The sequence below is a fragment of the Clupea harengus genome, unplaced genomic scaffold (genome assembly GCF_900700415.2).
Source record: "Clupea harengus unplaced genomic scaffold, Ch_v2.0.2, whole genome shotgun sequence".
Classification (NCBI taxonomy): domain Eukaryota; kingdom Metazoa; phylum Chordata; class Actinopteri; order Clupeiformes; family Clupeidae; genus Clupea; species Clupea harengus.
The window spans coordinates 1-11,688 of NW_024880751.1; the positions used below are offsets into that span (position 1 = coordinate 1).

The 11,688-nt window shown below is 47.0% G+C and overlaps 1 protein-coding gene across 2 annotated transcripts; it reads right to left on the reverse strand.

Moving 5' to 3' along the window:
• Window positions 1-5,258: 5,258 nt before the first annotated feature.
• Window positions 5,259-11,475, reverse strand: LOC122132590 (GTP-binding protein 8-like). 2 transcript variants are annotated; one of them, XM_042707260.1, is made up of 7 exons: window positions 10,531-11,475; window positions 9,921-10,019; window positions 9,258-9,388; window positions 8,992-9,091; window positions 7,637-7,755; window positions 5,855-5,943; window positions 5,259-5,808 (listed from the first exon to the last, which is right to left on the reverse strand). In XM_042707260.1, the coding sequence occupies exons 1-6, from the start codon at window positions 10,858-10,860 to the stop codon at window positions 5,865-5,867; spliced, it is 858 nt and encodes a 285-aa protein (XP_042563194.1). In that variant the 5' UTR covers window positions 10,861-11,475; the 3' UTR covers window positions 5,259-5,808; window positions 5,855-5,864. The 2 variants fall into 2 exon arrangements, with proteins under 2 accessions (XP_042563194.1, XP_042563193.1); XM_042707259.1 differs by lacking the exon at window positions 5,259-5,808 and having other exon boundaries at window positions 5,831-5,943; window positions 10,531-10,919; window positions 11,341-11,475.
• Window positions 11,476-11,688: the final 213 nt, after the last annotated feature.

Below are 11,688 nucleotides of genomic sequence, written 5' to 3' on the forward strand. Positions count from 1 at the left end.
ATGAAGACTCTGGCGGGGTCAATAGAGGAAGAAGGGCTGGACGAGCTGGGCGGAGAGCTCCCGGAACCCGTCATCTTGGAGAAAGGGCTAACTGGAGAGGAGCGAGGAGTGGTTACTGATGACCTGGGTGGAGGAGGTGGTGAGGAGGACACTGGGGAGGTGGAGGCCCCAGCAAATGGAGGATCACTAGGGGAGGAGGGGGCTGGAGAGGTTCTTGAAGAAACATCAGAGGAGCTGGATGGGGTGAAACTACAAGAGAATGAGGAAGTGGTTGAGGAGTCCCCCAAGCAGGCAGACGAAGAAGGAGGGGAGGAGCACAGCGAGGCAGGGGCATGTTTGGGGGAGGGATGCCCAGAGGAACTGTGTGGAGTGGAGAATAGTGAGGCAGGGGCATGTTTGGGGGAGGGATGCCCAGAGGAGCTGTGTGGAGTGGAGAACAGTGAGGAGGTTTTGTTAGATGGCGTCGGTGGGGGTGAAGAAGAGCTGCAGGAGGAGCTGAAAGAGGAGAAGGGGGAGGACAGACAGGAGGCCAGGGAGGAGAAGAGAGTAGATGGGGCAGAGGAGAAGGAGCAATGCCCTAAGGAGTTGGCAGAGGAGGTTAAAGAGGAGCTGTCTACTGATGAGGACAAAGTGGGAGAATCCACAGCGGAGGGCGCACCGGAGGAGGTGGCCGAGGAGGAGAAGATCAAAGATGAGATCCACACACCAGACAAGGAGGTGGTAGTTCCTCCTGCTAGGAAAGAGGAAGAGGAGAAGTTGTCTCCACAGGAGGAGGTGGTGGGAGTGAAAGAGGAGGGGATGGTTTCAATACCACAGGCAGTGGGAGGGGAGGAGAGAGAGGAGGTGCAGGAGAGAGATGAAGTGAAGCCTAAGGGGCTGTCTCTAGAGGCAAACCCTCCAGCGGAGTTAGGAAAGGAGGTAGGATCTCCAGGGGAGTTAGGAAAGGAGGTGGGATCTCCAGGGGAGTTAGGAAAGGAGGCGGGATCTCCAGGGGAGTTAGGAAAGGAGGTGCGATCTCCAGGGGAGTTAGGAAAGGAGGTGGGATCTCCAGGGAAGTTAGGAAAGGAGGCGGGATCTCCAGGGGAGTTAGGAAAGGAGGTGGGATCTCCAGGGAAGTTAGGAAAGGAGGTGAAGCCTTTAATGGAGCCGACAAAGCAGGTGAAACCCCTGGAACTTAGTAAAGAGGCAGACGACCCAGGAGAAGAGTTAGTGTGTGGAGAGGTGAAGTCTCCAAAGGAGGCGATGGAGGAGGTGAGGGAGGTGACAGCTGTACAGGAGGTGCATGAGGAGCTGGGAGGTGTGCAGGAGGTGCAGGAGGAGGTGAGGAAAGCCTCTGGGGCTCAGGAGGAGCTGGAGAACTCTGAGCGAGCGGAGGAGACCAGGAGCCTGAGCCGCCTCAGCAGGGGCAGCTGCAGAGCACGATCAGACGACCTGACCATATGAGCCATACACAAACAAACACACAAACAAACAAACAAACATATGAAATACATACACAAACAAACACACAAACAAACAAACATATGAAATACATACACAAACAAACATATGAAATACTTACACAAACACGCAAACAAACAAACATATGAAATACATACACAAACAAACAAACAAACAAACAAACATATGAAATACATACACAAAAAAACATATGAAATACATACACAAACAAACACACAAACAAACAAACATATGAAATACATACACAAACCAACAAACAAACAAACATATGAAATGCATACAAACACATACACACATACATACATACATATATACATACATACATACATCAACAGGTGCCTGACTAAATACCAGTATCTTTATATACTCCAGCACAACAAACCCCCTCATGTCCCATACACATGCTAGTCAACGTGTGCTGTATCTGGTCAGCGTATTTCATCTGACCATATTGGGGAAACTTCTCTTACTTTTCACACAAATCAGCAAACAATAAAACAACCCAGTGCCTTAATATAACCTGCTTCAAAAAAGCAGTGAGCTGTTAAAAGCAGTGCATCCCTGTGTTATTTCTGGTTTTAGATCATTAATTCATTTTATTTTGTATGATGACAAATATGAGGTCGACCTATGGCTTGTATAGACCGCTAATTTATTAACTTATTTATGACCTGTGACATAACTGTGATGTAGGGTAATGTGCTTTTGAACAGAAGAGGTTAGTCAGTGTCTCAGTGCCTGGCAGCCTGCGGATGAGGTTTATGTTGAAACACATGGAACAATGAATACATTCCTCTCATTTTGTGGAAGATCTGATTGTTTTAACACCTTACAGGAGACAAGAGCAGTGTCGTATCGTTGACCACAATGGCAGATCTGAAAACAAAATGTAACTTTTTAACTTCATAGTTGTTCAATTTGATTGAAAAACGTTTAACTCTGTGTGCATACTGTTAACACTGTTGCTGACTGTCATCCTGTTTTCAAATTGACTCTCAGTTGACATGAACATAAATGAAGAATGTCTGTCCTCCTGAAAGTGTGTGTTTATGTGTGTAATTTGTATCTATATAAAGTGTGTGTTTATGTGTGTAACGTGTAGCTATCGTATCGTTCTCGTATCACCTCATACATGTAGGGGGACCAGACAGCACATTATCAAATCACAAATCAATATGTTCAGTCTCTAAGACAGCGCATTATGAAATCACAAATCAATATGTTCAGTCTCTAAGACAGCACATTATCAAATCACAAATCAATATGTTCAGTCTCTAAAACAGCACATTATCAAATCACAAATCAATGGCATGCAGACTAATAAAAGCATATCGGCTTTACTCCCCAAAGTAAATGTGTGACCTATTGCATTGAGAGACTTTCAGTGGCTTGAGAAACGCTGACAAGTCTGAACCTTGTCAGAACGAACGGCTGAAAATGATAACACCGCTAACCTAACTGGTGTTAATGTCTCAACCTTGTCAGAATGAATGGCTGACAATGATAACTCCGCTAACCTAACTGGTGTTGGGAGCTAGCTTCCTTTTCTTAATGCGCTGTGAAATCTCTCTCTCAGCTTGAAAAGGTTGTGAGAGCTGTTGTTGTCAGAGAGTTGAGACCTGATTTTTTGTTTTTGAAACTCCTCTGCATCCTCCTGTGGCCTGGTGCCAGGCTAGTGAGCGCAGGCTAAAACCCTTCTCTCGGACGCCATGGAAACACGGCTGTCATGGCGATAAAGATCCAGGCCAGTCAGCACAAAGCATTGTTCATCAAGAGAATGGCCCTACGGATGGATGCCAACGTACACTCACTAACGGGGAATTAAAATGTTAATTTATCATCTTTATTAATCAGACTCTGAATGAATGATTCAGGATATGTATTTTGTTTGGGACCAGACCCTTGAGTATATAATATTCTGTGCTGTAAAATGTTATCTAATTTATGTGTTATTTAACAAAGATAATGGTCTAAATAAACACAAATAAATCAATAAACATACTCAGAAAACATATGAATGTGTGCAGAGCACTTCATTTATACTTCTGTAAACAAACAAACAACTAAACAAAAGAAACTTTTCTTTTAGCATGACAACATGGGTGGTGACAAACCAAATGGGTCCTGACTTTAAAGACGAATGTTGTCTATGTTTTCACGTTTTATGATGAGTGCATCAATGATTGTTCTTCTTCTTCTACGTGCCTCTACGTCGTGTGGGGTGATGCTTCATTAGTGCTTCAGAGCCCTCGTTTACACTCTGCTATGCTGCCCTCTGCTGACATTATGTTGAAGTGCACATATTATTTTAAGCTCAATGAGTGAAATATAAAATGTGTGTGGACATCAGCTCCAAAATGTAATGCATGGTTGTTGGAGTGATTTGAATGATGTCATCCAAATGGGATTAAACGATACTTGTGTTGAGGAGTGATTGTGATCATTATCTCAGGTCAAAGGTCAGAGGTCCTGATCCTGAATGAGCCCTGATGCAGACACATCGCCAGGGTTACCATGCTGTGATTTAGGAGTGAGGAAGGACTGTGTCTGGGCAGGCACATAAGCCCAGTAAGCCCCCACAGGTGTGTGTGTGTGTGTGTCTGTGTTTGTGGGGGAGGGGTAGCTACACTGCACAGGTGTGTGTGTGTGTGAGTGTGTACGTGTGTGTGTGTGTGTGTGTGTGTGTGTGGTTGGCACTAGTCATAGCCCTCAGTGCATTCAGCTCATAATGAGTTATGCCAGCGGGCTGCTTTCAAGCCCAGAGATGCTATAAACCTCACAGTGATTCACACACACACGCATTACCTCCTTAGCTCTGCTACGTACACATGCCTTTAATCCTCTCAGTCGTCTGTCCAGAGACTCCTTGTCCTCGTCTGTCTGGTCTCTTTCGTTAGTCCTCTCTGTCAGTCGTCTGTCTGGTCTCTTCCGTTAGTCCTCTCTGTCAGTCGTCTGTCTGGTCTCTTCTCTTCCGTTAGTGCTCTCTGTCAGTCGTCTGTCTGGTCTCTTCTCTTCCGTTAGTCTCTCTGTTTGTCAGTCGTCTGTCTCTTCTCTTCCGTTAGTGCTCTCTGTCTGTCAGTCGTCTGTCTGGTCTTTTCCGTTAGTGCTCTCTGTCTGGTCTCTTCTCTTCCGTTAGTGCTCTCTGTCTGTCGTCTGTCTGGTCTCTTCTGTCAGTCGTCTGTCTGGTCTCTTTGGTGTTCAGCTCTGTTGAGATGTGTGCTTCTCTGTCAGTCGTTCCCCTCTCTCTCCATCACTCATTAATCTCATACAGAGATGGTTAACACAGGCCTCATGTTTTTCTGCCCGACACACAAAACACACACACACACACAAGTCTGTATATCCAAATTATATTTATTAAAAAAACACCATATTATCTCAGAATACAGAAAAATGAACCCATCAGATTTGACATTTCTGTCTTGAGCACTTCATGTCTGATAGGCATGTCTGTACAAACAGCAGCAGCAGAACTGAGACTTCACTTTAATGTGCTCCTATTGAAGATGCTAGGCTTAGCAGTCATGTCCTTCATCATGAGCGGATTCTGTGAGCCCAAAACAGCCTCTCTGCTCTCCCACTCATCTCTCTCCCCCTCTCTCTCCCCCCCTCTCTCCCCCCCTCACTCTCTGCTCCCCTTCATCCCTCTCCCCCTTCTCTCCCCAAGCGTTTGATGACTGCATGGTCACAGAGACAGGGGTCAGGGGTCATCCCCATCAACATGCAGCAGGGTCAAAGAGTGACATCTGGGACAGGTGAGGGGGGGCTGGCGTGTTCACACCTGGGACAGGTGAGAGGGGGGGGGGGGTGGTGTGCTGGTGTGGGAGAGCTGGGACAGGTGAGTGGTGTCACGCCACTGTGGTGATGTGCAGAGACAGAGAGGAGCTGTGCTGATGGGTGCTTTAGTGTCCTGGGATGAGTGGTTCAGCGGCTAAGCTGATGTGGAGTCTGGTCATCAGGGCTGTGAGGTGGATGTCCTGTGGAGTCTCTGGTCCTCAGGGCTGTGAGGTGGATGTCCTGTGGTGATGTGGAGTCTCTGGTCCTCAGGGCTGTGAGGTGTGTGTCCTGTGGTGATGTGGAGTCTCTGGTCCTCAGGGCTGTGAGGTGTGTGTCCTGTGGTGATGTGGAGTCTCTGGTCCTCAGGGCTGTGAGGTGTGTGTCCTGTGGTGATGTGGAGTCTCTGGTCCTCAGGGCTGTGAGGTGTGTGTCCTGTGGTGACGATGAAGGCTGTGTTGCAGTAGATCTTAGTCAGGGGTTTAGAACAACCCTCAACATTGCTCACACAGCACGACCACCCACTTCTCGTCTGTCCATACTGGAGAGTGTGTGTGTGTGTGTGTGTGTGTGGGGGGGGGGGGGGGGGGGGGTGTGTGTGTGTGTGTGTGTGTGTGTGCGTGCGAGTCCTAGGAGCTTAGCTGAAGGTTCCCCGTCACGTGGGCGATGAAAGACCTGAGGAGATGAACTCCTGAGAAGTGTATGGAGCTGTCAATCAAACAGAGAGTGTGTCAATCAAACAAAGAGCGTGTCAATCAAACAGAGAGCATGTCAATCAAACAGGGAGCGTGTCAATCAAACATAATGTGTGTCAATCAAACTGAGAGTGTGTCAATCAAACAGAGAGTGTGTCAATCAAACAGAGAGTGTGTCAATCAAACAGAGAGTGTGTCAATCAAACAGAGAGTGTGTCAATCAAACAGAAGTGTCACACTTAAGTTCTTTAGGTTCAGGTCTACAACAACCAGGCGGCCAGTCAGCCATCAACACCACAGTGCTCTGCACTGCACAAGGAGAGTGTGTGTGAGAGAGAGAGTGAGAGAGTGTGTTTGTGTGTGTGTCACAGTGTGTGTGAGAGAAAGAGTGAGAGTGTGTGTGTGTGTATGAGCGAGAGAGTGTGTGTATTAGAGAGAGAGTGAGTGTGTGTGTGTGTGAGAGAGAGACTGAGAGTGTCTGTGTGTGTGTGTATGAGAGAGTGAGAGGGTGTGTGTGAGAGAGAGAGTGAGAGTGTGTGTGTGTGTGCATGAGAGAGAGAGTGAGTGTGTGTGTGTGTTTGTGTGTGTGCACGAGAGAGAGAGAGAGTGTGTGTGAGAGAGAGTGAGAGTGTGTGTGTGCATGAGAGAGAGAGAGAGTGTGTGTGTGTGTGTGTGTGTGCATGAGAGAGAGAGAATGTGTGTGTGTGTGTGTGTGTGTGTGTGTGTGTGTGAGTGTGTGTGGACAGACTGAAATAGCCCGTTGGTCTCTTTATCTCTTGCATTATCATCATCAGTAGTGCAGTCCTGAGCAAATGGGCTCCTGATGGAGCAAGAATGTGTAGACACACACACACACACACACACGCGCACACACACCCACACACACACACTACTCCAAGGCCACTCGTTCAGTATCATGACACTGATAGCGATCTGGCCTCTGTGCATCTGTGAATGTGTGTGTCAGTGTGTGTTGCATCTTATCTTATCAGAGCATCGATAGTTATCGGATCTCTGTCTGAGTGTGTGTTTATGTGTACGTGTGTGTTTGCGCATGTTTGAGTGTGTGCATGTGTTTCCGTATGTGTGTGTGTGTGTGTGTGTGTGTGTGTGTGTGTGTGTGTGTTTGAGTGTGTGTGTGTGTGTTTCCGCGTGTGTTTCCGTATGTGTGTGCGTGTGTGTGTTTCCGCGTGTGTTTCCGTATGTGTGCATGTTTGAGTGTGTGCGTGTGTTTCCGTATGTGTGTGCGTGTGTGTGATCTCCAAAATGGAAAGAAGGACAAAGGTGTGAAATCTGATGCATACTGCCTAACTCCGACCTTTGACCCTCACCCCACTGCATTACTGAACACCACTGAGTTTACACACAATATATCCACTAAAAACACACACTACTGAGTTTACACACAATATATCCACTAAAAACACACACAGCAAGGTGCAGTCGCATGGAATTTAACTACCACAGCTTCAAGTCTCTGCATTCACTCAAACCCTTTGCACTAATCTGAGCTCCAACACACTGTTTGACTGTGTGACTGTGTGTTTTACCTGACTAGGAAGGGCTGGGCAAAACAGTATTTGGTCTGGGTCTTGATGAGGCTCTGAAGCTCTAACACACTGTGTGACTGTGTGTGTGTGTGTGTGTGTGTGTGTGTGTGTGTGTGTGTGTTTGTTTGTGTGTGTGTTTGTTTGTGTGTGTTTTACCTGACTAGAAAGGGCTGGGCAAAGCAGTATTTGGTCTGGGTCTTGATGAGGCTCTGAAGCTGCAGCAGGTGTGGAAGGAGAACGCCTGGTCTGACCTTATCGATTTTAGTCACCACCATCTACAGAGAGAGAGAGAGAGAGAGAGAGAGAGAGAGAGAGAGAGAGAGAGAGAGAGAGAGGGGGGGGGGGGAGAGAGGGAGAGAGAGGGGGGGGAGAGAGAGAGAGAGAGAGGGGGGAGAGAGGGAGAGAGAGGGGGGGGAGAGAGATGGAGAGAGAGGGGGGGGAGAGAGGGAGAGAGAGAGAGAGAGAGAGAGAGAGAAGGAGAGAAAGAGAGAGAGGGAGCACGAGAGAGAGAGTAGAGAGAGTAGAGAGAGAGAGAGTAGAGAGAGAGAGAGAGAGAGTAGAGAGAGAGAGAGAGGAGAGGTGAGAGAGAGGGAGAGACAGACAGAAAGAGAGAGCGACAAAATGAACCAAAAATATATAGATAGAAATACAACTCAAAGAGAAAGAAAAGGACACATTAAGGGAATCTGATGAAAGAAATGTTTCAACTGTTGATTGATGGAGATAATTTCGAAACACTGTTAATGACTTAAGAATATAATAATCAAGTGCCTTGTATTATTAATGACCTTATATGAATCATGTACTTATGTTAGCAGGAACATGGCTTTTCTGTGTTTCTACCTGTGTGTGTAACTTAGAATATTAGGTAGTCTGCATATGTACAAGAGCATGTTTAGACCAGAAGTGATAAGAAGGTTCGAACTGTGCTTCTTCCGACCTTGCAAAACTTCCATCCTTGCCTCGGACGTGGGAAATCCACCACGTGGTTATCTCTACTGAACGCTAAACTTCTGTCCATATAAACCTTGTGCGATGTGTTTATCATTGCTTCACTTTCAGCCTTGTGCTGGGAGTGAGCCCGATTGCAATTGTTGTTTGTCTAATAAATATGCTTATATGCAGCTCCGGAGTCCTGAGGTAACTAGGGTGAATTTTCACCTATTATTGATCATTTCCCATTTCAACATGTCTCCAAGACAAACTCAACCACCAAACGCTTCTTGTGTAGAACACCCAAAGGCTGCCTTCTACTGCCACCTGCTGGATTTCTTAAGAACAGCAGAACACTTGCATTGCCTTTCAACATTCTGAAACATTTCAACCGGTTATGAACCGAAAGACAGACGGACAGACTTTACTCACCACATAGGGCAGTCCAAACTCTACACACACACACACACACACACACACACACACACACACACACACACACACCACATAGGGCAGTCCAAACTCTACACACACACACACACACACACACACACTCTCACACACACACACTCACTCACCACATAAGGCAGTCCAAACTCCTCGCACATCTCCACGGCGATCAGGTCGGCTTTCTGAGGCCCAACAAAGCCATCCACCAGCAGGAACGTTCGCACCAGACTGACACCAAAACAGAAAGTCATTAGCTGACACACCGCACAACAAACCAATAATAGTTCTCGCACCCCCATGTCTCTCACTCTCACACACAGACACAAACACACATACACACAGACACACAGACACACAGACACACAGACACAGGACAAGGGAAACACACACACACTTTTTACGGGCTTGCAGGTAAGGTTCCACCATGTCAACAAAGTCTCTGGGAGCCTTATGGCCATATCCCGGCATGTCCACTAGAGTGAAGGCCCCGCCCACCTGGAAGAAGTTCATCTTCTTAGTGTGACCCTGGAGGAGAGAGGGAGAGAGAGAAGGAGAGAGAGGGAGAGAGAGAGGGAGAGGGGGGGAGAGAGAGAGAGGGGGAGAGAGAGAGAGAGAGAGGGAGAAGGAGAGGGAGAGAGAGAGAGACACAACAAATTAAATGTTTAAAAAAATATATAGGGAGAGCAAGAAAGCAATAATGAAGTAAAGAAGAGAAGAAATACATAACTTTATTCATGAGGATGAAGTGGTAATGACATTTAAATTAATAAACTTTAGATGGGGAGGGAGCGGAAAGCTAGATAAGAGAGCTGTGCAGTGCAGGTTAGGGTTAGGGTTAGGGTAAGGGTTATGGTTAGGGTCATGGTTAGGGTAAGGGTCATGGTTAGGGTCATGGTTAGGGTAAGGGTCATGGTTAGGGTAAGGGTCATGGTTAGGGTCATGGTTAGGGTAAGGGTCATGGTTAGGGTCATGGTTAGGGTAAGGGTCATGGTTAGGGTAAGGGTCATGGTTAGGGTAAGGGTCATGGTTAGGGTCATGGTTAGGGCAGGTGTCTTACCGGCGTTTTGGAGACTCTGACCTCAACATCAGGAGCCAGAGAGAACAGAGCCCTGATGAGAGACGACTTCCCAACATTACTCCTGCCAATGAAACACACCTACACACACACACACACACACACACACACACACACACACACACACACACACACACACACACACACACACACACACACACACACACACACACACACACACACAGGGTGATTATAGAGAGAGTTGTAACCCGTTCATCAACTCACCCCCCCCCCAATGCTCACCATGTTGGAAAGGGAAAGCTGTTTAAGAGGCAGAACCCCTTCAAAGCAGCGGGGCCAGACTGCTGCCCCCCCCCTCCCTGAAGCCAGCTCTCTCCAGTGTACATGACATTAACTTGTCCCTCCACTTCATCCTCCAGCACTTGGATTCTGCTGGTAATTCCATAACAATACCTTTTGTGGACTTTACATCCACATTCAAATATAGACAAATGGAACTCTCAAACTTCCTTGCACAAACTCTGACTATGAGAACATTTCCCTATACTTTTCAATAATGAAGTCACTGTCATTCCCTCACTAACACACACACACACACACACACACACACACACACACACACACGTCATACCTCTGGCTGCTGTGTCACATGAACATGGTCCATTCTGACCGCGGACGAAGTGTAGAGGATGTCATGCCTGGCGGAGGGTGTGAACAGCTCCTCTGCCCGCCGCAGGTCCTCCTCGCTGGGGTGGAAGAGCTGGAAGTCCTCCCGGTCCACACTGCGGTCCAGGTGGCCCTCTAGCGCACTGAAGGGGAACACGACCCCTCGCCGCTTCCGATCCGGCAGCAGGCTGACCTGCTGAAATGAAGCCGGGCTGTGGACACTTCGCCGGTGTACTAGCCACGGATGAGCCCAAGGCTGTGAACGGAGCCGCACTCCGGTATGCCTCAGGAACATTGTCCTTAGCTACCGCTAGCCACAGTGAAGTGCCTGTATCAGCATGCTATTTGCTGCAGCTGGGGAGAGTGAGGACCAACACACATAATTTGAGATGCATAGAGACACTGTATCTACGTGTCCAATATCGAAGGACTCCTAATTTATTTTTCGTTACTTTAAAATTGGTAAATGAAAGGCGTGTTACTGAAATACCGCCGTGTGGAAACAAAACAAAAACTACGACATCAATATGCTTTATATGATGGTCATAGGTGGTCAGTCGGTCGTTGAACTGTCACAAGGACTGACACTTAACGGACACAGTGCACTGCTATGATGAGGGTTGGCATGCCCTTCAGATAAGAACCTCTTTACTCATGACGTTTGTTCCACACTGACCGGTGGCATATCCAACTATCAATGGGGTAAACTAAGCGAGTGTTGTAGCGAATACTGTACCCAACTCACATGTAGCAAACGGTTATCTGAGACACTTACCAAAAGAATAGTTCTCACACTAAAACTAATGTTAGTTCCATGAATAAGCGAACACGCCTCCTATAGAAACAACATAGAGCCATTTACTACACCAGTGTCGGTGAACGGCATTGGGTGTTTCGACGTAAAACATCCCCCCGGAACTATGTGGTGTTAATATAGTTCCGATGTCAGTTCAGTCATTTGAGCACTCGTTTGTTTATATTTCACACATGTATTATGCAGTCTTGACCAAAAACTTACATTTCTCTCCCTCTACCTTGTCCCATATCCGGAAAGATTCAATAAAAACAAATACATACGTGCATTTATTTGTGTGTTTGTCTATATTTATGTGTATTTAATGAT

Excerpts from the sequence above, each read along its gene's own strand:
- LOC122132590 (XM_042707260.1), bottom strand. The coding sequence starts at position 10,860 with ATGTTCCTGAGGCATACCGGAGTGCGGCTCCGTTCACAGCCTTGGGCT. Across the intron at positions 10,020-10,530 it reads ATGTGACACAGCAGCCAGAG|GTGTGTTTCATTGGCAGGAG; the intron begins GTATGACGTGTG and ends GTGTGTGTGTAG. Across the intron at positions 7,756-8,991 it reads AGTTTGGACTGCCTTATGTG|ATGGTGGTGACTAAAATCGA; the intron begins GTGAGTGAGTGT and ends CTCTCTCTGTAG.